Source organism: Salvelinus namaycush, chromosome 24, assembly GCF_016432855.1.
Source record: "Salvelinus namaycush isolate Seneca chromosome 24, SaNama_1.0, whole genome shotgun sequence".
NCBI classification, from domain to species: Eukaryota; Metazoa; Chordata; class Actinopteri; order Salmoniformes; family Salmonidae; genus Salvelinus; species Salvelinus namaycush.
The window spans coordinates 11974492-11998399 of record NC_052330.1 but is presented as its reverse complement, the minus strand read 5'-3'; the positions used below and the strand labels follow the sequence as shown (position 1 = coordinate 11998399).

The following is a 23908-nucleotide window of genomic DNA, read 5'->3' as shown; positions in this document are numbered from 1 at the left end:
ATGGAGAGAGGGAGAAGAGAGATGGAGAGAAGGAGAAGAGAGATGGAGAGAGGGAGGAGAGAAAGGGGATTCAGGAAGAAAGAGAGGGAGAAAGAAGGGAGAAAGGGAGAGCCAGAGCCTAAAAGATGGATTTTGCAAGCATTAGTAAACGAGTCATTTGGGGAGGCCTGGCATTTGGAGAGACCCTATTTGCAAAATTGCAGCACTTTCCAACACCATTAAATGAAATGCTAGAGAAGTTTAACAGCTCTATTAGGTGGCGGGACTCACACAGCATTTCATATAAGCATCAGTCAGAGAGGCAGATTAGCCCAGGTGTTTGGGGGTTTGGGCAAAAAAAGGAAAAATAACACCAAAATCTAAGTGCCACAGAGTTATTTACTGCTGTGGTTGTTAACTGTTACAGCAAGACGTCCTCACTTACCTCTCTTGGATCCTTTCTCTCCCAACCTTGAACCTGTATATTTTTCCTGTCTCCCCCAGGTCTCTACCTCTTTCCAGCTCTCTCGCTCTCCATCTTCCTACCTCTCTTTCCATTTCCTTCTCTCCCTCTCTCATGCGTGCAGCTTGGTGTTATCTGTCAGTCATTCTGACGTGGCTGTCCTTACAGCCCCTAGCCCCCAGAGCAGAGCAGTGTGGGGACACAGAGCAGGGACAAAGAACCTGTGACCTCTTTATAAGTTCACACCAGAGTGCTTTGACAAGGCTCCCACAAAAGGGGAGCAAAACAACACCACTGATACGCCATAGAAACCATAGAGGGAGGGGGGTTAAATCTCTCTCAGACCAGGATTAGACTGGACAATAGACAGAGAGACCCATCTATACGCCGGTAAGAGATACGTTACAATGAGCCTATCTCACTGGACCCACATTATATGGTCCGTCTATCCCCCCAGGCATTGCGCTATTATCAATAGTGAACAAGGAGAGAGAGATATTTTCAGTTTCAGAGAGCGAGAGAGGGTATAAGGGCTCGGTAAAAGCAGTCTGCCTCCTCTTATCTGTCTCTGTGTGTGACTGCTGCTATCTCGGAGAAGACTGCTGAGGTCCCTGTAGTACACTGCACACTGTGCTAGCAGAAGCCTGCCTGTCTGAGCTGGCCGTGACAAGACAATACACACAGGACGTCAGTTGTTTCTCCTCAGAGGCCAGCAGGCACAGCACAGACAGAGGTGAAGTGAGTGCTCATTGGGGGAAAGACATTCTACTTCTGATCTGTTTTGAAGTGTTCAAACAAACTGAATGTCAGGAAGCTGTCAGCGAACACAGAGACGTGTCTTGTTTTTTAGGGTGTGATGAAATACTAGAGCAGGTTTTTGATGTCATGGTGTCATGAAACAAAATGTAGGTGTGACTCTACCAGGAAAACATTGCCTGAATATAGACAATTCTCTTCTATATGGCCTAATCTCGGTTAACCCAGAACTAAAGTCTCACGTAAATAGTCAGCTGCTCGATCAAGTTTTGGATCCATACTGTTAAAGGGCAACTCCATCACTTTTTCAACCAAATTTTAATTATCTCCGGCACAATACTAGTGTCAACATATGTGAAAACGGCGCACTTCTAAGTTTTGTTGAAAAATATATCAAGTTAAAACATCAAAAGTTAGAAATGCCTTCTGGATCAAGTGAACTCTCAGGTGCCTTAAAACTTCTTGCCACTAGGGGGGTGCCATTTCGACATAGCACAAATTCGTATCCAAATTAAACTGCCTCGTACTCAATTCTTGCTCGTACAATATGCATATTATTATTACTATTGGATAGAAAACACTCTCTAGTTTCTAAAACCGTTTGAATTATGTCTGTGGGTGAAACAGAACTCTTTCTGCAGCGAAATCCATGACAGGAACTGCGAAGGTCTGAAAACGAGGCTCTGTTCTCAGATCAGTTTAAAGCTCTGTATGTATCCTATGGGTCGACATGAACTGCACCCGCCTTCCCCTGGATGTCAGTAACCAATGAGAAGTGGAATGGAGTTTCTACGTAGTTCTCAGAGCTTATAAAAGGCCAAGGAACGAGGGGAGCTCTCTTTTCGACGTTCGTCATTACGCAAAGCAAGACCTCAGGATGGCATTTTGAAACGCTCAGTTATCGACCTTAGATATATCCGTCTGTAATTTAATTCGATATAGGTGTTAGAAACATCATAACGAAGTTATTCTAAACCGAGTTATATCAGTTTATGCGAGTATATTGCTATTTTCGGAATTTCCATAGTATTGTGTTTTGAGGATTTGGGCATGTTGTGGCCACATAGCTATTGTTAGCTGCTAATTCCGAAGTTGAAGACGACGTTTTACAACCAAGCAACGATTCTTTTGGACAAAGGACCACTTGCCCAAGATTCTGATGGAAGCTCGTCCAAAAGTAAGAGCTATTTATGATGTTATTCCGTATTTATGTGGAAAAATGTAAACGGATTTGTCCGCCATTATTGCGGCACTAGTCTGGCTGTAACGCACACTGTATGTCTAGTAACGTTAATTTTAAAAATCTAACTCAGCGGTTGCATTAATAACTAATGCATCTTTCATTTGATGTCCAACCTGTATTTTTTAGTCAAGTTTACGATTATTTATTGATTAGATTAGGTGCCTTTCCAAGATGGCGCCGGCCAGAATGCATGACCTGTTGCCACTGATCACATTGTATAACCACGATTTGTGCTGCTAAATATGCACATTTTCGAACAAAACCTATATGGATTGTGTAATATGATGTTACAGGACTGTCATCTGAAGAATTCTGAGAAGGTTAGTGAAAAATTAATTTATTTTGGTGGTGAATACGTTATCGCTATGTTTGGCTGGAATCAATGCTGTTGTCTGGTTTGCTATTGTGGTAAGCTAATATAACGATATATTGTGTTTTCGCTGTAAAACACTTAGAAAATCTGAAATATTGTCTTGATTCACAAGATCTGTGTCTTTCAATTGCTGTACGCTGTGTATTTTTAAGAAATGTTTTATGATGAGTAATTAGCTAATACACGATGGTCTCTGTAGTTATTCTAGTCATTTTAGTGAGAGTTGTGATGGGGGCTGCAATTGTAAACTATGATTTATACCTGAAATATGCAAATTTTTCTAACAAAACCTATGCTATACAATAAATATGTTATCAGACTGTCATCTGATGAGGTTGTTTCTTGGTTAGTGGCTATTTATATCTTTATTTGGTCGAATTTGTGATAGCTACTGATGCAGTAAGAAAATGGTGGAGTATGGGAGTGGTGTCTTTTGCTAACGTGGTTAGCTAATAGATTTACATATTTTGTCTTCCCTGTAAAACATTTTAAAAATCAGAAATGATGGCTTTATTCACAAGATGTGTATCTTTCATTTGGTGTCTTGGACTTGTGATTTCATGAACATTTTATTATATGATATCCCTGTGGCTTTAGGCTAGGCTATGCTAGTCAGCTTTTGTGATGGGGGGGATCCCGGATCCGGGTTTGGGAGGTGTTAGAGGTTAATAACAAACTTGTATGTCATTTGTAAATACGAATAAAATTGTTCAATTACGAGCCTAGTTGGTTTAGCCACGGACAAAGACCGGGAGCTTCCCGCTAGCCATGATTGGCTGAGATAATGGGTGGGCTGGACATGCCTAGAAATGAGTTTGGATTGGTCTGCCATGTAGCACACTTCTGTCTATAACATGAGCTACTCAATATGTGTAGGTAATCTTTTTTTAACAATATCACGAAGAACTGCAAAAGTGTTGCTAATGCTCTACACTTTCTGGAGGACCGAGTTTTGAAAAAGAGTTTTGAAATCAGTGGAATGCCCGGTTGAAGCAGAGTTTGATAGCTAAGGAGATGGAGAGAATTCTAGCGTTTGATTGCAAATATGCCGAGAGAGTCAAAAAAGAGAACACACAGAAGGCTGTTGTATAAAACAGCTGTCTCCGGATTGCATCTTCAAACCATGGCATCCGTGACAGAGGGAGAAGCGTTCATCCATGTATACGGGTAAGAGTCTAGCTAGCTACTATACGTTTCAAATTTTGTCAGAAAGTTGTTTTCATTGCAAGTTAAAGCGTACTGTTAGCTAGCTAGCTAGTTAACAGTATGTTAGCTAGTTAGTTGCGTGTTCAATCTGTGTAATATTATTCGTATCTCAGAGCCATTAGCATTTCTAGTTATAGCCCAATATTATCTAACTAGCTAACATTGAACCTAGTTGGTTAGCTTTAGCTACAGATTCATGCAGGGTAGTAACGTTATGAGTTGGGATTATGGTTCATTGTTTAACTAACTACATGCCTAAACAAAATACTCCACTATGCAAGCAATGATTTCACTGTACCGTTTACACCTTCTGTATCCTGTGCATGTGACAAATAAACGTGGATTGTATTTGATATAGTGTGTTTTTACCAGAGACGGTAATGTGAAGGACAACATGACCTGCACCAAAGTCAAATTAGGATATAACGTTAGGCCAATGAGACAGTGTACAAGTTGTAAAATTCTCCAGTAGAATGTCCTGCTTTTATTTTGTCACACTCACAACCGTAAGCTATATTCTGTAATTAGCTTGCCATTAACTTGTAAATATGGATCTTGTTGTGAGTTTATTTTCCTGTAATAATGAATGCAAAGTAGCTCAAGTTAAGATGTCAGCTATATGATATGGTCTTCATTTGCTAGCCAGCTAACTTAACATTAGCTAGCTAGCTAACAAGCTAGAAACAAACCAAAACATTGTTAAGAAAGTTTATTTTAGTTGCCTGTTTTTCTAGATAAACAGATACTAAATAAATGTTTAAACAAACAGGTTTATTGGTGTTAAAATAAACCAGTTGTGCTATTTTGGACCACCAGGCTGCTGACGTCATGCAGCCTGTCGTTTTTGTGTTAATACTTTTCCATAACGACAAAGATAAGTTTGATGTCAGACGACAATAAAATGTTCATGATGTCACTGCGACAACTGTCTACAGACATGCAGATTGACGTAGATAGACGTAAACCAGCCTTTAGTCTTAATCTTTGGTTGTTAAGTACACTATTGTATTCACTCTGTTTAGCACATGGCCTCACATGTGAATCCTTAAAGAGATGGGTGGGACTAAGGCTTAAGAGGGTGTGAACAATGCTGAATGGATGTAGACAAAGAAGAGCTCTCCAGTAGGTGTACCAAAACATTCAAGGGCCATTTTCTCAAAAGTGAGGTTACAAGTTTATCAACTTTCAAAGCAGAATTACTTTCCCATTGATCCTCAACTGTTGTGTATGATATACAATTTTCTAGCTCTATCTACTAAAAAAAAAAAAAGTATCTACTTTTATCCAATGTAAAAAACACAATTAAAAATGTTAATATATAAGACCGAATCGACCCGGTCGGTCACACATGTAGACACTGGTTTGGTGCTGGAGATGATGAAAAGTGGAAATATTGCCCATTAAGAGAAGAGATGCTAAAACGAGGAGCGGAACTGGAACGAGGAGTTCTAACCTCTTAGAATGTACCCTCCCTTCCGAAATTCGAAAGATGCGAACACCTGCGAAATCATGATTTGTCCAAATACCCAGTGACGAAAAACCCAAACACCTGAACAACTGCTTCTCTTTATCCCCCGCATCCCATTTTGTCCCAACAGATTCTACGGTACCAGTTATGTTTAGGTAGATCTGTCCAGGAGAGAATAATGGCCTTATAGGGAGGACAATTACTTCTAAACGTATGTGTCCATTATATTGTCAAACAAATCCAATACTATAGTTATTCAAGGAACGGTTCTGGGGGGAGGACGTATGATGACAAGGATGCCAAAAAAACAGATCGATTTTCTGACAAGATCGATTTTTATTCCTCTCTAATGGCAAGGCCAAAATGTCAATGCTATGTCTCCAGATGGCTCTTAGCAGAGTAAGTTCACAATGTGTGTGTGTGTGTGTGTGTGTGTGTGTGTGTATTAGCGTCTTACTTGAGTGTCTCTGCCAGGTAGAAGCTCTGCTGGACGTCGTCATGGTTGGGGCTGGAGGCGTAGACGTCTCTCACTCCACTGTAGCCTCCCTCCACACGACAGTGCTTCTCCAGAGCCTGAGAGACAGAAAGAAAGAGAGAGAGAACAGAAAATAGAGAGGGAGAAGAGGGAGAGAACGGAGGGTGAAAAAGTGTTGAGTTGACTCTGTTTCTTATGGCAGGGTGTTGTAGAGGTATGCACGGTGGTGCTAGCTTGTTGTTGAACCAGCATATTTCCCTTCAGTGTGGCTGCTCTGCCTGCAGGTGGGGGGGAAGAGGAGAGGAGGCTGCATTAGGCAATATGAATGAGAAAATGGGGCTGAGGAGGATGGACCTGGGGCTGCAGTGTTTACACATCCACTCTGAATGAGGGTTGAGGGCAGGAGGAGGAGTTATCTGCAGGCAGGCAGAGAGGCTCCAGATCATATTTATGGCTAACACAAGGCCCATCAGAGGTAATCTCATGTCATTAGTGGATACAACAGCATGGCTCTGGGATCTGAGCAATCAGCATTCAACATTACCACTGTTCTGATCTGTTGCCGCATAGCAATGAGAGAGAGAGAGGAGAGAGAGAGAGAGTGTGTGGGGAGGAAGGAAGAGTCTCAGAGGTTTTAAAGACTACTGTACTCAGAACTAGCGGTGCGTAGACCTGAATGAGTCTACACATCACAATGAACAGGGGTCTGTTGGCGTACAGAGCCCTTTTCACTTTTTGGCCTCCCGAGTGGCGCAGCGGTCTAAGGCACTGCACCTCAGCGCTAGAGGCGTCACTACAGACCCTGGTTTGATTCCAGGCTGTATCACAACCGGCCGTGATTGGGAGTCCCATAGGGCGGCGCACAATTGGCCCAGCGTCATCCGGGTTAGGGTAGGTCCTCATTGTAAATAAGAATTTGTTCTTAACTGACTTGCCTAGTTAAATAAAGGTCAAATTAAAAATGTTAAATTCACTGTCAAAGATCTAAGAGGAAGAGTCTCTTCTCAGTGGAGGCTAGGAAGGGACAGGATGAAAACAAACATGACAGATAGGACTGTGGTGGGATAATTCTGAAGGATGATGGGTAGTATAGTTCTCACCTGCACAGCCTCCCAGCCCCACTCTCTGTACTTGGGGTCGTGGGTGAACCTCCACATGTACATGTAGGTCTCGATGACCTCAGGCCTCAGGATGAAGTACTTCTCGTTCTGCCGTGTGGCGATGGCCTCCACGCCGCCGTCAAACCTGAACCCCTCTGGGCCCAACTTCAGGGCTGGAAGAGGGGGAAGCAAGGAAGAAGACATCATCATGAAAAACTCCAACCAGGTCTAGGAGAAGGTGATGAACAAAACAAAAATATATCAAAAATAACTAAAGATTTTAACCTGGCTGGCACTACGCTCTACTTACCCAGCAGCCCCTCTGGCCTCAGAGAGAAAACAGGCTCAACGCTCATTAATCTTTCATTTCACACTGGCTTGCTCTGAAGAGGAGTGTGTAGGGTGTGTGTGTGTGTGTGTGTGTGTGTGTGTGTGTGTGTGTGAGAGAAAGAGTGAGTGGTGTGTGTGTGTGCTGTGGTTGAGTCCTACACCTCCTTTGTGTGGGCTTCAGAACTAACACCACCTCACCTGGGAGGAAGAGTTTCTTAGCCTACCCCTGCTGTAGAGGGAGACAGGGACACTGGTGTGCCCCAGATGAGGGGGTCAGTCAGACTCACTGGTGCGGGCGTAGGACTCGTGGCATGTGCGGGCGATCTCTGCGGCCTGCTCCATCTGGTGACCCGTCTTGTCCTCGGGAGCTCCGTCGGCCCCCAGGGCGATCATGCCCCCGGCGAAGCACGTCAGGTGACCCATCTTGTGCTCCAGCAGGCCGCCCTTCCACTCGGCGATGTACGTCAGTCCACCGCTGGACTTCCTCATCAGACTGGTCTCAATGGCCTGGAGGACAATGACAAGAACGGCATACAGGTGAGCCATCTATCCAACCCCAGTCCCAGACCGGGGACATTCCCACTACAAATGGAGTGGAACATGAATAAATACCACCCAAACAGCATTGTTAACCTTGATAAAACGGATGTTGTTTGAAATCCAGGGGTCCCAGCTGGTGGCCAGTATTATGTATTTGCTTGGGCGGCGTGGACACAGAACGCTGCTCCTATTTGTCCCTGGCTTTTACTGTAGACAGGAGGGCCACTTTATCCCGAGACATTCTGGAATGGCGGGCTGTGTTTCATCCACGGCAAGACACGACACCAGGAGGATCACAAATGATTCAAAACGACGGCCTGTGTCTCCTGCTAGCCACACATCAGGTGTCCAATACAGTAAGATCACAACTGACAGACAACACACGGTTATTACACGGCCATTACCGATGAGAGAGTAAAAATCCTGCCTTTTAACATAGGGAATAAATATGTGCAGCGAGTCGACGGCAGCTTCAAACGCTATACTATCTCAGGTGCATTCTCTGATGCGCCTCGTTGTTCATCGCTTCATTTGGCACATTTATTTTCATATTCATTGAGTTTGCTTTTCTCCTGCCGAGGGAAAACCCAAGAAAATGTAATATTGCAAATCTCCCGAAAGCAATTACGTTTTTAAAAGATAATTCAGATCTGTGCTTTTGTAGTGTGTGACCCATCACGTAAAATGGGGCCGTCTATATGCGGGTGGGCATTGCCTGGCGTGTTCCGCCACAGAGAATCAGCCGATTAATATTCTCCTAAACTGGTTATTTCATTTCCTTTGGTCTCTTTAAAAGGCAGCCTATATCCTGTTTAGCAACAGCCCAGCCTGTTTCTGCTGAGAAGAAAGAAAAAAAACTCAGGCCATTTCCTTCAATCTCTGTCTCCGACTACTAGTGCTTCGAGAACAAACAGACCTGGACAGAGGCAGGCAGCAGCACATCTTGTTCAGCATTGGCTGCTTCGTTTCTCATCGGGGGGATAGAGAGCATGTAGGCTGGGCCGGCACTGAGGCGAGGATGCCAAGGAGCCATTAATAAGTGAACAGAGTCTGTTCCTAACCAGCTGCCTCTCAGGCTGTCTGACCCAAATGGAGGATGGCTTGGCGTGGCAATAGGGACCCTCTCGCTGTGGGTGACCTGCTTGTGGTGTCTCACCCAGGTGGATGGCAGACAAGCGGGTTGGTAGGTAGGCAGGTGTGGTGTGGAAACAAGGCTGCCTGGGAGTGGAATGGAGGGAGGGTAATATCCTGGAGCAGTCTGGGTCTTTGTGGACCTCCGTACGGAGAACAACGTTATTATCTCCAACAGGACAGGAGGCGTGGCTCTAATGAAACAGAGAATTTGGCTAGCAGCATTCAGAGCACATCTCACCAGACAGAGCTCTGAGTCTGACTGACCCCCATCCACTGAAAGCTTCCTCCAACCCCACTTACTCGCTCCTCCATCTTCTGTGGAGTGTGGTTAGTACTTCACACTCAGAGATAACCCCTGCCTGGCGTAGCATGTTTTGCTTTCACATAGCAACCCACACAACTGGTACTGATTTCCGACTCGGACTGTTCAGTCATTTAAGAACTGTAACTGTTGTTATCACGCTGACAAAAGAAGCTTTCAATGGAGGTCAAAAGAGCCTTGTGAAAAGGTTTAGTCAGCGCTTCGGAATGCACTGGTACTGTAGCCATTAAATCTCAGTAGGAGAGAAGAAAGGATGAGGAGAGGAGACGAGAGTAGGAGAAGAGGAGCAGGGTGGAGTGGGGAGGATGGAATGGGAGTGGGGGAGAGGAAAGGAGAGGACGGGAGAGAAGAGAGGAGAGGTGTGTAGGCTAGGTAAGGTGTCTTGAGGGTTTACCTGCAGAGCGTCATAGTAGAGCTTCTTGCCCTCCTCGTCCGTCTTGTCTGACATCAGCCAAGCCTTGAGCAGGTACTCGTAGAAGCTGTCTCCCAGGCCGCCCACTGACACGTGATCTACAGGACAGAGACAACACGAAAGATTTGAGCGTCGTGCTGGAGCCAGGCTAATTTACCTATCTCATCTTGCCAGCAGCAGCCCTCCCTCCTCAGTGGCCTGCCTCACCTCGGGATGATGAATGGCCCAATGATGGCGGCCATCTCAGCACCCGAGGCTGTTTACACAGGAAGATGGCCCCTTAATACCTGCTCAGCCTCAGAACCTCAGTGACAAAGGGACGTGTCTGGCATTGGCCTGGCCAAGGGGACGGGGACACCTTTTCAAACAGAGCCCAACAAAGCTACAGGAGTAATGGGATTAGTCTCCTTTGATGGCTGATGTATGGAAGATGTCTGCAAGGGGGAGATTGGCATTCTGATGAGTTTATCAGGTCCCCCCCGGCACGTCCCCGGTCACTGTGTGCGTACCGACTGAGCTGTGCAGGGAGCAGCAGCGATACCACAGCCGGGTATAAAAGAGAGACAGTCCCTGTGACAGTCAGTGAGGTGTGGGGCTGTGCTCCGTGCTGTGCCGGGTGATGTGCTCTCCTGTCCACTTCACTCTCTGTGAGGAATGAGTCTCCAGGGTCTGGGAGAGAGCCTCAGTCAAGCCAAGCCGCTGTTCATCATAGTGATTGTCATGCCCCCTCATACATATGTATATGTCATTAACAGCCAAAGCCTTGTTTGGGGGAAATAGATTAGACGTCAGCAGTAATAAAAGGGACAGGACAGAGCTCCAGGAGGAGTTTGTAGTGGAGTGTGGCCTTGCCCTCATAAGGACTGTATTTCCTTGCTGACTGGGGTCAATGCCACAGGGGTTAACAGCAGGTCAGAGAGGGAACACAAGGTCAAGGATCTGATCATGGCTCTATCTGATTGACAAGGGACAGGGATAAATTAAACTGCCTGCGAACTGAGGACTTAGACATCACACTGTCTTGCAGCCCTGCAGTCTGATTGGACTGGAGATCTGATAGGATCTCGTTAATCTATCGTAGCGTAACAGAAACGCCTGACCGCTCAGTTCCCACCCAGTTTTCGTCAGGAAAGGAAGCTAGGTTGAAGGAGGGTCATGTAATTTGTAATCAATTAAAATGTCAGCATTTTGGAATTGACTTACACAATTGGACGTTGGTCTCTCACACACACACACACACACACACACAAACTCCGACTCATCCAACTCTGAATTCAAAGTAGGAAACTGGCATCTTTCTAAAGCTCCGACTTGAAGACCACTGAAGTCATGATTTGAGTTCCCAGTTCTCTTGAAAGCACCAAAAATCAACAAGCATGGCGTCGCACACATACTTAAGGACCACAACTCATGAAAAGTTATTTTCACAATAATGTAAGGGGTTCTTGTTTATCCTAGTCTGTTTATCCTAGGCTGCCTGTCATTTCATATAAATCAGCTCCGGTCAACTGTAACTGCAGTTATTGTGACGTGGAAACGTCTAGGAGCAACAATGACTCAGCCGTGAAGTGGTAGGCCACAGAAGCTCAGAACGGGACTGCCGAGTGCTGAAGCATGTAAAAATCGTCTGTCCTCAGTTGCAACACTCACTACCGAGTTCCAAACTGCCTATGGAAGCAATGTCAGCACAAGAACTGTTTGTCGGGAGCCTCTTGCAATGGGTTTCCATGGCCGAGCAGCCGCACACAAGCCTAAGATCACCATGCGCAATGCCAAGTGTTGGCTGGAGTGGTGTAAAGCTCACCGCCATTGGACTCTGGAGCAGTGGAAACGCGTTCACTGGAGTGATGAATCCCGCTTCACCATCTGGCAGTCCGACGGACGAATCCGGGTTTGGCGGATGCCAGGAGAATGCTACCTGCCCCAATGCATAGTGCCAACCCCAAAGTTTGATGGAGGAGGAAAAATGGTCTGGGGCTGTTTTCATGGTTCGGGCTAGGCCCCTTAGTTCCAGTGGACGGAAATCTTAACGCTACAGCATACTATGACATTCTAGACAATTCTGTGCTTCCAACTTTGTGGCAACAGTTTGGGAAAGGCCCTTTCCTGTTTCAGCATGACAATGCCCCCGTGCACAATGCAAAGTCCATACAGAAATGGTTTGTCGAGATCTGTGTGGAATAACTTGATTGGCCTGCAGAGCCTTGACCTCAAGCCCATCGAACACCTTTGGGATGAATTGGAATGCCGACTGTGAGCCAGGCCTAATCGCCCAACATCCGTGCCTGACCTCACTAATGCTCCTGTGGCTGAATGGAAGCAAGTCCCCGCAGCAATGTTGACGTATCTAGTGGAAAGCCTTCCCAGAAGAGTGGAGGCTGTTATAGCAGCAAAGGGGGGACCGACTCTATATTAATGCCTCTGATTTTGGAATAACATGTTCGACGAGCAGGTGTTCACATACCTTTGGTAATGTAGTGTATCTAGCTAATATTTAGCGTCTTTGGCTACACAACTCTAGCGTCTCTCTTCCAGCTATTCCCGTGTGCAATAGGCTATAGGCTACGGATGCAAGACTCTCCGCTATTCCTCTTCTCGGAAAATCTCAGGAAAAGCTATAGGCTACAAAATATATATCAGGCTTTTCGTGGAGAGAAGCAGGTTTGGTCTTGCTAATTGCAGAATGCCTACAGCATAGAAAATGCACATCGGGGAAAGTTGCGGATAGAGAGTGCATCACTGGCCAGTGATGATAACATTGTTGCACTGATGTATTAAACAGTTGCACAGGATAGACAGTGATGTGCACAGTGAAAAAGAGCCAAACGAATTGACATCCATTAGAAAAATGGAAATCACTTACAAACCACTTGAGCAACAAGGCAAGCAATGACATGGCAAGCAATAGCAGGCTAAACAATGTTTATTGTTGAATATCTACATGTCATTAAAATGCAAGTGAATATATTATACTTGTCATTAAACTACATGTAGCCTACATTGAAGTGTTATTCGCAGTTGTCACTATGACAATAAACACACCCTGAAGTACTGAATGGTCTGTGTTACCACTTTATGAATAGGCCTACAGCGTCGCAGTAGGATGCTTTGATCAGTTGATTGACAGGTGTAGGATACTGTGGAACGATACACTTTCCTCTAGTGTGGATGTTCGCCAACGCAGTTAGTTATAGTCCTTGGTGTGGACGGCCCTTAACTCTTACATTGGTAAAGGCCTCCCTTTAGCGGATAACATGAATATGGTATGAATACAGCAGGCGATTTCAACCACTGATTTGTTTTGATAGAAATTTAAACTGCAACATTTATAGCCTACTAATAAGGGATTTAATATTCCCTGCTATTTGGTTTTAATGACCATTTTGTAGGGGAGGTTAACGTGTTTTTTTTCTCAAACGCTCAGGGAAGTCCAGGTAAAATATTACCTCCATGTACCCCTTAATATACTGTAAATAACATTCACTCCCTAAGGGTGGGATGTCCTCATGACTGTAAGCCATGTTATTGGTGTGATAGGATAACAGTCATGTCTGCGGGCTATGCCATTGGTTTGATGCGATGTCCGTCATGTATGTGGGCCATGTCATAGGCAGCTCCACACATACAAGAAGATGTGACTGCCAGATACGTGGCTCTAAGCGACACTGTACTGATGGTTTATATTGAAACATCAACTACAACAGCATCACCAGAGCTTTCATAGGCCGTCTATACCGTGACAGAGAAACACTGAGAATGGAAAGACCATTTCTATCATTTCTCTGACATCCCCCTCAGGTCAACTCTACCAGTAAATACAGATCACAAGTGACCTTTATGTAAAATATCCTCTGGTGGCAAATGGTTCTGGTGCGAACCTGAAAAATCGCTTTACATTTTTGTCACAGCCAACATTAGCATTCCTACACTTCAGGCTATTTGTCAATGGAGTTGTTTTTCTTCTACTTGGACATTCTTCTTCCAGCTAACACTGACCATGTAGACCACAAACACTTTTAGAGGTGCCTTTAGCAATATTTGTCTTGGATCCTTCTCTGTGTTCTCTAAGGCTTGGTTTGGCATTACTGGTGTAGTACAACTACCTTCCCCTAGTCAGTCAGCAATTCACAGAGCCACTCTCTCCCTCACCTGGCTAGCTCTCGTCAGAATAGCTACTTGTAATGATAATTATAATAATACTACTATACGGTACTTAAGTAGTGCTTTTCAAAGACCCAACGATGTAGAGTCATCCAGAGAGACACAGGACTCTGACAGCACCCCCACCCCACTCCACTCCACCCTGGCCTGGCCTGGCCTGGGTCACTACATCACTCTGCTGGGTGACCTGATGTCAACACCACCCATGCTCCACTAAATTATGGAGCTGTAAACTGTCCAAAATAAATAAACCCTGTGGGATGGATCAAGTTGTCAGAGAGAATGAGAAACAAGCCGGGCGGCTGCCCTCCTCTTCCTCCCCTTCCATTGATCCCCTCCACCCAGTTTGACCCAGGGGCTGGATGCACAGCGGTCAGTCATTAGCGCTGAACCCTCTCTGACCCCACCTGACCAGGACTACAGCAGAGACAAACACACAGACAGCTAGTATGGGTATTCATCAGATGTGACATTTAAGCGAGGGCGTCGAGGGGCCATTCAATTACAGAGGGTCACACACACACAGTGGGGAGGGGGGAGGTATCGCACAGAATAGCAAAACAAACAAAACAGCTAAGATATGCATTCAAATGAGTGTGTGTGTGTGTGATAGAGATTGCAGTGGGTCCATCAGGATGCTACAGCCAGCAGCATATGGCTGAGCTAGGGACGGGTCTGGTCTGATCTGGTCTGTGCATCTCATTAACCTTTTGTGCGGCTCAGAGACAAACACAATCATTTTAGAAGAGATCCACGCAAGCTGCTGTCTGCTGGGCACAGGGCTGTCTGAGCACGGACACACTGCAGGGTTACTGCATCCCACCACCTCCTCTCCCCAGCCACCTCACTGTGCCCTAGATTAACGACCAGGCAATTCTTGGGTCTGAAGCTTGTTTTGTCAAGAGGTGGCCTGGCTGGAGCTGGGTAATGTCACAGTAGAAGTTGCTCCATACCAGGGATGGGGGTCCTGAACTGTTGGGGTGCCTTGAGTCAAAGGAGCAGGAGAGTTTGAGTAGTATTGTGTGGAGGTATCACGACTGAACTGTAGCGCGAGAGGACTAATTAACTTTACTGGCAGTATTCACCATGTTCAAGTACTGTCATTAGCCACAGATACTTATTTCTCCCTGATGTCCCTCACCCCCTGGGCAGCATTAAGTTACATAATCTCCTAATGCACAGCCCACTCAATCAGAAGTGCTCACATTGAACTGAAGTGGCTCTCCCAGCTGTAAATACCTTGATAATTACAGGCTGCGGAACATCGATTGACAGCCACTGGTGAACCACTAATGGAAAGGGAAAGGGGTGAGATGGAAGAGAGGGATGAGAGAGGTGAAAAGAGAGAAGGCTGGGCAAGATGGAAGATAGGAGAGATGGTTAAACAGTGATGCAGAGGGAAGTGGAAGGGATTCGATGGGAGATAGGAATGAGACAGGAGAGGGGTGAGATGAGAGAGGGATGAGGGGGACTTACGTTGTCCCCACTGTCCGCTGTTTGGGTTCAAATAGTTGGGGTACAGTCCCTGGGGCTTATCCAGTCGATTCAGAACCTTCCGGATGTTCATGACCTAGGAGGAGGAGGAAGAAATGAGTTTCTACTTTCTCCCTGCAAATACCTCATTGCCGCCTAATCTTCCAGCAGCACGGCACAGTAATGCACTTTAAATGGCCTTACTGCAGGGACGGCAGTTAAGGGAGGCATAAGAGAGCGAGAGGCCGGTGGCTCAGAGCGGAAAGAAGGCATTTACCTGCAGAACAGGCGTTAACATGAATAGTAATCAAGGTCGCAGCTATGAATAACCCCATCATCAGGCTGGCTGAGTGCTCAGTTACACTTGGTGTTAATGCACTGGAATGGAATGTGCTGTGTCTCCCTAGCTCTCACCTTCTCTGCGAAGGCTGGGTTCCCTGACAGCTTAGAGAGGTGCATGAACTCCAGGTGCAGGGTGCCGTACTCCGCTAGGATGCTGCTGCCTCCAGACGCCCACGGCCAGTTCCTCCCGATGCCACTGCAGAGACAACAAGACAACACAGCTAATTAAGTCAGCTTCTCCAAACAACACTGTTACTGCATAGAACACCAAACACAGTTCTACGAAACCTCAGGTCCACCAAACATCACTGCAGAGGAAGAGAACATAAAACATTTACCTCAGTCAAAACATTTACCTCAGTCAAAACATTTACCTCAGTCAAAACCCCACCACACAAACATTCCCTAGAGAGCTCACGCCTCCATAAACCTGTCAACTTACGTCAACCCTACACACGTCAGTGGGGTCAAAACCTTCCTCCTGTCTTAGGAATGTGACTTTAGATATAGTACTCATCTGTTTTAACATCATACCAAATTAACTTAACTTAAAAGACCACACATTACTCCTCTGATACTATCTGTCCACAGTGTGTGTGATATGAAAATGTCCACCACAATGTGTATCTGGGCTGCCTGATAGTTTTTAAACAGCAGGCCCAGGTCAGAGCTGCCCTTCTAAATTCTTTCTATTACCCTGCTTCCTGTGTAATATCGCTTCCTGAGTCACCAGGATGGGCCAATGTGTGTATTAGGACTAACCATATTTCCGTCTGCTAATGGTGTGTAATCATTGACTCCCCAAATAATAACTAGTGTCACTTTTATTATTCTAGCTTTTGTGTGAGAGACAGAGCACTGGGATATTTCTGTCATTAACACTGCATGAATCAGTTCTGGCTAGTACAGCTGGGCTGGAGGGACCAAAGGGTAAGAGCCAAAAACATATCCCTGTGTGGGCGAGCGCGTGCGCGTGTGTGTGTGAGTGAGTGCTATGAAAAACATATTCTACCCAGACTCCCAAATTGAACTGGCATCCCTTTAACTTCATTAGGAAAGCAAACTTGTTTATAAACATTAGTGTAACTAATTTGACCTTTCTCCGTGCCAAGAATTGGGTTGAAGCGGTTTTCCAGGTCCGTATTTCAAAAAAGGGCTGACAAATCCCAACAGCCTATAGCACGGAATTCATTAGAGAAACAGGCAGGCAATGCAGAGGTCTCCAGTCGATGACATCGTGTATTCATAAGGTCTTAGTGTTGCCACCAATGTCATCATTCCTATCGCTGAAATGATCTTCCACTATCACTAATGATCCAGGGCCTGCCCCAATGCTAGGCTCATGCATGCAGGCAACGCATGACCGTGCACGCACAAACACACAGGACCTTGGAACGTGAGCCTACATCCATCAGCTCCCATGGTCTGGGCCATAGGGAAGGGAAAAGGGGAAGAGAGGGAGAAGCAGCCAGGAACACAATGCTCAACCTTTTTAAAGATGGGTGTGTATTGTAATAACCCCCCTCCTCAACCACACGCTGTTCCAAAACAATTTGTTTTTCATTACACAGCTGATTAAATCATGTTACACAAATTCTGGAAAAATCACACAAAATGTCTGGGAGGAAAGAAAAGGGAGAAAGCGTCTGTTCCTGGGTCAGAAAACCTAATTGGTGTTTATGATTGTTAGTGCCCAGATCCATTACCAGAGACTTAATCAGATTGCCATCGCTTGGGATGGAGATGATATATGCACGTGTGTGACAGTGAGTTGTGTGACGGTGTGTGTGGGTTATGTCAAGAGTGTGTGAGCTGAGGAGAATCAGATGACATCAGTATCTGCAGTGTACCTGCTGCAGCCAGCCATGAGGTTAAGGTAGGTGGATGCAGACAGACCTGCCATCTCTCCTTCATCTCCATAATGGTCCATTAAAACACAGTACAGTGAGCTCCTTGGCTCTATTGTGGCCCAGCACTGCCATGTCCTCTCTTTCCAGACTATAAAGGCGTCAATATGCTTCAGTTCGGCTGGCGCCTAGCGAACTCGGCTAGCGAACCGAACGAGTGTACTCTATTAAAAAAACGTTGCTTGAAAAAGTCTCAATAGTACTTTGTCCATTTCGAGACTCCGCAGCCAGTATAAACTTCCTCAAAATAGTCAGAATTAAAAATGTCATTCATTTTGATGTTTCTGTGGAGGAAATCTTAGTCGCGCAACTTTACATCTAACTAAGATGTTACGTGCAGTATTTCTCCATAAAAATAATGTGCATGAAAACAAGTTCTCTCGTTGAATGACAACAAATACAGTGCATTCGCAAAGTATTCAGACCCCTTGACCTTTTCCAATTTTTTTTACGTTACAGCCTTATTCAAAACATTTATTAAATAGTTTGTTTTCCTCATCAGTCTACACATGATACCCCACAATGGCAAAGCAAAAACAGTTTTTATAAATGTTTACAAATATATTAAAGATAAAAAACAGAAATACCACATATACATAAGTATTCAGACCCATTCACTCCGTACTTTGTTGAAGCACCTTTGGTAGCGATTACAGCCTTGAGTCTTCTTGGGTATGACGCTACAAGCTTCCCATTCTTCTCTGCAGATCCTCTCAAGCTCTGTCAGGTTGGATGGGGAGCGTCGCTGCACAGCTATTTTCAGGTCTCTCCAGAGATGTTTGATCGGGTTCAAGTCTGGGCTCTGGCTGGGACATTCAGAGACTTGTCCGAAGCCACTCCTGCGTTGTCTTGGCTGTGTGCTTAGGGTCGTTGTCCTGTTGGAAGGTGAACCTTCGCCCCAGTCTGAGGCGCTCTGGAGCAGGTTTTCATCAAGGATCTCTCTGTACTTTGCTCCGTTCATTATTTCCCTCGATCCTGACTAGTCTCCCATGTGCCCTTTACTGAGGAGTGGCTTCAGTCTGGCCACTCTACCATAAAGACCTTATTGGTGGAGTACTGCAGAGATGGTTCTCACATCTCCACAGAGGAACTCTGGAGCTCAGTCAGTGACCATCGGGATCTTGGTCACCTCACTGACCAAGGCCCTTCTCCCCCGATTGCTCAGTTTGGCCGGCCAACTAGCTCTAAGAAGTATTAGCCAAACTTTTTCCGTTTAAGAATGATGGAGGCCACTGTGTTCTTGGGGACCTTCAAATCTGTGTCATTTTTTGGGTAGCCTTCCCCAGATCTGTGCCTTGACACAATCATGTCCCGGTGCTCTACGGACAATTCTTTCAACCTAATTGGCTTGGTCCACTGTGGGCTTGGTTTGGTGGCTTGGTCCACTTTATAGACAGGCGTGTGACTTTCCAAATCATGTCCAATCAATTTAATTTACCACAGGTGGACTCCAAATCAAGTTGCAGAAACATCAAGGATGATCAATGGAAACAGGATGCACCTGAGCTGAGTTTCGAGTCTCATAGTAAAGGGTCTGAATACTTATTTAAATAAGGTATCTGTTTTTAATTTGAAACACATTCGCAAAAATTAAAAAAAAAATAGTTTTGCTTTGTCATGGGGTATTGTGTGTAGATTGCAGAGGAAAAACATTTATTTAATCAATTTTAGAATAAGGCTGTAACGTAACAAAATGTGGAAAAAGTGAAGGGGTGTGAATATTTTCCGAATGCACTGTACTTTATTGAAGAATCCCTACTACTGACCAATGATGGGGCATAAAAATTTGGTTCCGAAATTCAGTTCCGAAAGTGCTCCTGAACTGCAGAAAAAACCCTTACGGATGTCCAAAACGAACAAAAACGTCAAAATGTCATAACATATGCACTAACTCTTCGGAACTGCGTTGGCTGGGAAGCATGTGGATGCCTTAAGAGCTGCATTTAACCTGACCACTCGTCTGGACTGCACTCTGAGCGCCTGAAATGGATCCCCGCCAACTCCCTTGGCCTCTCTCTCTGTTGGCCTCCCTCCCTCCTGTGGTCTATGTGTCAAATCCCTTCCTAAGCCCTTGGATGAGATCTAAATCCCGAGGAAGAATAACAACAGGGAGCATAGGGGAGCCCAAAACAGGCACACGGCTAAGCCTAAAGGTACAGGGTCGAGGATGAGTGGGGTTCAAATGCGACATTTACATTACAGGGAGGGAACTCTACTACCTCTCTCTCTTTCTCTCTCTCCAACTAAACTATCCATATTCCTCTCCCTCCTTCCTCTCTGTTTAACTATTGCCTCAGGTCTGGAATCTGTGGGCACTAGGTCCAGCTCAGTGGTTTTTACCCATTCCTTTTACGGGAAAGAGAGACGCAGACTGGCACTAACAAATGTGCAGCTCTGTGTACATAACGTAGTGGCTGACAGGACCTTGTGAGAACACAAACAGCCTTCTGGACAATCAACTAACAGTGGCTCTGTGATACACTCCACTTTACTCCAGTCAGGTGCCAATGCCTTTGTACGTGGGCAGCGTGCACACAGAAAGAATACTGAAGCTTTGGCTTACTGCTTCCTGTTGTTAGCTCTTAGTTCCAAACCTGATCTCTCCTCCATATCTCTTACTCGCTCCGGGCGAAATGGGAGCTATAGATCCGCAGTTAAGGGCTTAATTAAATTCCTTAAATCACGCCAGTCTTCTATATCCTGCGGGGCTGAGGAGGCTGGGTGGGGTATGTGGGGATCATTGTAGGAGACTAGCTCCAGGAGCTCGTCTGGTATTGCCCTGGAGTAGTGTCCTGGGAGAGCGCCTGGCTGCTGGAGAGCTACAGCACAGAGGGAAGAGGGTCTGTCAGGACTAGACAGCTACTCCAGTGGCTCTTTTTCCAAAACAACCTTGTCTGCCAATCCAATTACAGGTAACGTATAATAGCTCACATACATCAGTCTGACGTAATGTCTGAACCTCTCCCTTTGGCCCAGTGGCACCAATCCTCTTACCATCAACTATCAACTTCAGGCTATCCTGGTTTCATCAGGCCAGAGCTATAAACGGCAGCTGTAATTCATATTTGAGGGACGGCCAATACTAGATGAAGCGGTGCTCCTGTGTGTCACTGTGTGAAACAACTCAATGGCTTCTCTTAATTGGGCCACTCGGAATCTAGGCTTATTAATCAAACCACTTTCCCCAGACTCTCGGGATGGATTGCACAGCCTGAGAGTGAACCGCAACGAGTAAATCTGCTAAAGCTGCCATATTTCATACCAAGACGGCGGGGAAAAGAGAGTTGGCTTTAACTTCGTGTGATGACATCCGCTTTAACTAAAAGTTCAATTTGATCGGAGAGTAATTTCCTGCTTGCCATTTTATAAGAGAGAAAGGGGAATTCTAAAAGATTCATAAAAATGGAGCTATTATTCCCTGAGGAGGGAGACTAATTTATAATTATGAGAACTAATACACCAGGCCTGGAGTCTGGCCTTGCTGGACCCGCTCTCTGTCCCCAGAAAAAACACTCTATTGAAAAGCGGCGCAGTGCGGCTAACGACATGACGTCTACTCTAAGGTACCAAATATAGAATCTGTCTTACTGAATCACCACCAACTGAGGAGAGCAAATCTACACCAGGGCCCTATGATCAAACTGTTTACAGGGAATTACAGAAACGGCAGGCAGACAATTCATTTTTTATATACACTGAACAAAAATATAAACGCAACATGCAAACATTTCTAAGTTCAAATAAGGAAATCAGTCAATTGAAATAAATTCATTAGGCCTTAATCTATGAATTTCACATGACTGGGAATACAGTATTGCATCTGTTGGTCACAGATACCTTTAAAAAAAAGGTAGGGGCGTGGATCAGAAAACCAGTCAGTATCTGGTGTGACCACCATTTGCCTCGTGCAAATCTCCTTCGCATAGAGTTGATCAGCCTGTTGATTGTGGCCTGTGGAATGTTTCCCCACTCTTCAATGGCTGTGCGAAGTTGCTGGATATTGGCGGGAAATGGAACATGTTGTCGTACACATCGATTCGGAGTATCCCAAACATGCTCAATGGGTGACGTCTGGTGAGTATGCAGGCCATGGAAGAACTGGGACATTTTCAGCTTCCAGGAATTCTGTACAGATCCTTGCGACATGGGGCCGTGCAATATGAAATACGGATGAATGGCACAACAATGGGCCTCAGGATCTCGTCACGTACTCTGTGCATTCAAATTGCCATCGATAAAATGCAATTGTTTTTGTTGTCCTTAGCTTATGTTTGCCCATACCATGAGGCACTCTGTTTACAACGTTGACATCAGCAAACCGCTCACCCACACAACGCCTTAGACGCCGTCTTCCAGGTACAGTTGAAACTGGGATTCATCCGCAAAGAGCACACTTCTCCAGCGTGCCAGTAGCCATCAAAAGGTGAGCATTTGCCCACTAAAGTCAGTTATGACACCGAACTGCTGTCAGGTGGATGGATTATCTTGGCAAAGGAGAAATGCTCACTAACCGGGATGTAAACAAATTTGTGGACAAAATTTGAGAGAAATAAACTTTTTGTGCTTTTGGAAAATGTATGGGATTTTTTATTTCAGCTCATGAAACATGGGACCAACACTTTGAATTGATATTTTTGTTCAGTATAGTTAAACAGAAATCAACATCTCACATTAATTCCAGAAGCCTTCCATATGTTAAAACTATTCATGGCTTAGTTTCGCTCCACTCACAACTACTGATCCTTGCTTTCAGACCATGGTGTGACGCAATACTACACTTTGATTGACAACTTCTCTGTACCTGTCCAACATGTCATTTGGTGAAATAAATAAGCCATCTGCCAGGTGTAAGCGGTGATGCTGCTGACAGCACTGTTGCTATGGGCTTGGTGGGGTAAATGGGACTAGTGATGAGATAGTTTTTTGGGGGGGCTGTCTTTTGAAAAGGGATATGGTGCAAATGTTTACTTCTGCAAAAAAAAAAAAAAAAAAAAAAAAAAAAAATTGTGGACATGTTAAATCAGCCATATTCAACTAGTTGAATTTCAAATGACGTGAACAACACCAGACCACGTTGCTATACTCCTGCAGTATACACCGAGTACACCAAACATTAGGAACACCGTCCTAATATTGAGTTGCACCCCGCTTTCACCTTCAGAACAGCTTCAATTCAGCACGGTATGGACTTTACAAGGTGTCAAAAGCATTCCACAGGGATGCTGGCTCATGATGACTCCAATGCTTCCCCACGGGAAACTGTTGAGTGTGAAAAACCCAGCAGCGTTGCAGTCCTTGACACAAATTGGTGCGCCTGGCACCTACTACCATGCCCCTTTCAAAGGCACTTACACTGAATTCAGAAAGTATTCAGACCCCTTGACTTTTTCCAAATTTTGTTAGCCTTATTCTAAAATGTATTAAATAAAAATGTTTCCTAAATCTACACACAACATATAATGACAAAACAAACAGGTTCAGAATGTTTGCAAATGTATATTTTAAAAAACAACAGAAATACCTTCTTTTACATAAGTATTCAGACCCTTTGCTATGAGACTTGAAATCCTGTTTCCATTGAACATCCTTGAGATGTTTCTACAACTTGATTGGAGTCGACCTGCGGTAAATTCAATTGATTGAACATGATTTGGAAAGGCACAAACCTGTCTATATAAGGTCCCACAGTTGACAGTGCTTGTCAGAGCAAAGCCCAAGCCATGAGGTCGAAGGAATTGTCCCTAGAGCACTAAGACAGGATTGTGTCGAGGCACAGATCTGAGGAAGGGTACCAAAACATTTCTGCAGCATTGAAGGTCCCCAAGAACACAGTGGCCTCCATCATTCTTAAAACAAAGAAGTCAGGAACCACCAATACCCTTCCTACAGCTGGCCGCCCAGCCAAACTGAGCAATCGGGGGAGAAGGGCCTTGGTCAGGGAGGTGACCAAGAACCCAATAGTCACTCTGACAGAGCTCTAGAGTTCCTCTGTGGAACCTTCCAGAAGGATAACCATCTCTGCAGCACCTCACCAATCAGGCCTTTATGGTAGTGGCCAGACAGAAGCCTCTCCTCAGTAAAAGGAACATGACAGCCAGCTTGGAGTTTGCCAAAAGGCACCTAAAGGCTCTCAGACCCTGAGAAACAAGATTCTCTGGTCTGAGGAAACCAAGACTGAACTCTTTGGCCTGAATGCCAAGCGTCACGTCTGGAGGAAACCTGGC

The 23908-nt window shown here is 45.2% G+C and overlaps 1 protein-coding gene across 1 annotated transcript in view; it reads right to left on the bottom strand.

Annotated features, from left to right (window-relative positions):
• LOC120019708 (mannosyl-oligosaccharide 1,2-alpha-mannosidase IA-like) overlaps nt 1-23908 on the bottom strand; it is a 161787-nt gene that overhangs the window by 5130 nt on the left and 132749 nt on the right. The window contains exons 6-11 of the mRNA XM_038963110.1: nt 15850-15973; nt 15439-15532; nt 9784-9899; nt 7681-7900; nt 7064-7236; nt 5946-6061 (exon numbers count right to left, since the gene is read on the bottom strand). Of these exons, the coding sequence (XP_038819038.1) occupies nt 5946-6061; nt 7064-7236; nt 7681-7900; nt 9784-9899; nt 15439-15532; nt 15850-15973 (843 nt within the window). The remainder of the gene's footprint in view (nt 1-5945; nt 6062-7063; nt 7237-7680; nt 7901-9783; nt 9900-15438; nt 15533-15849; nt 15974-23908) is intronic.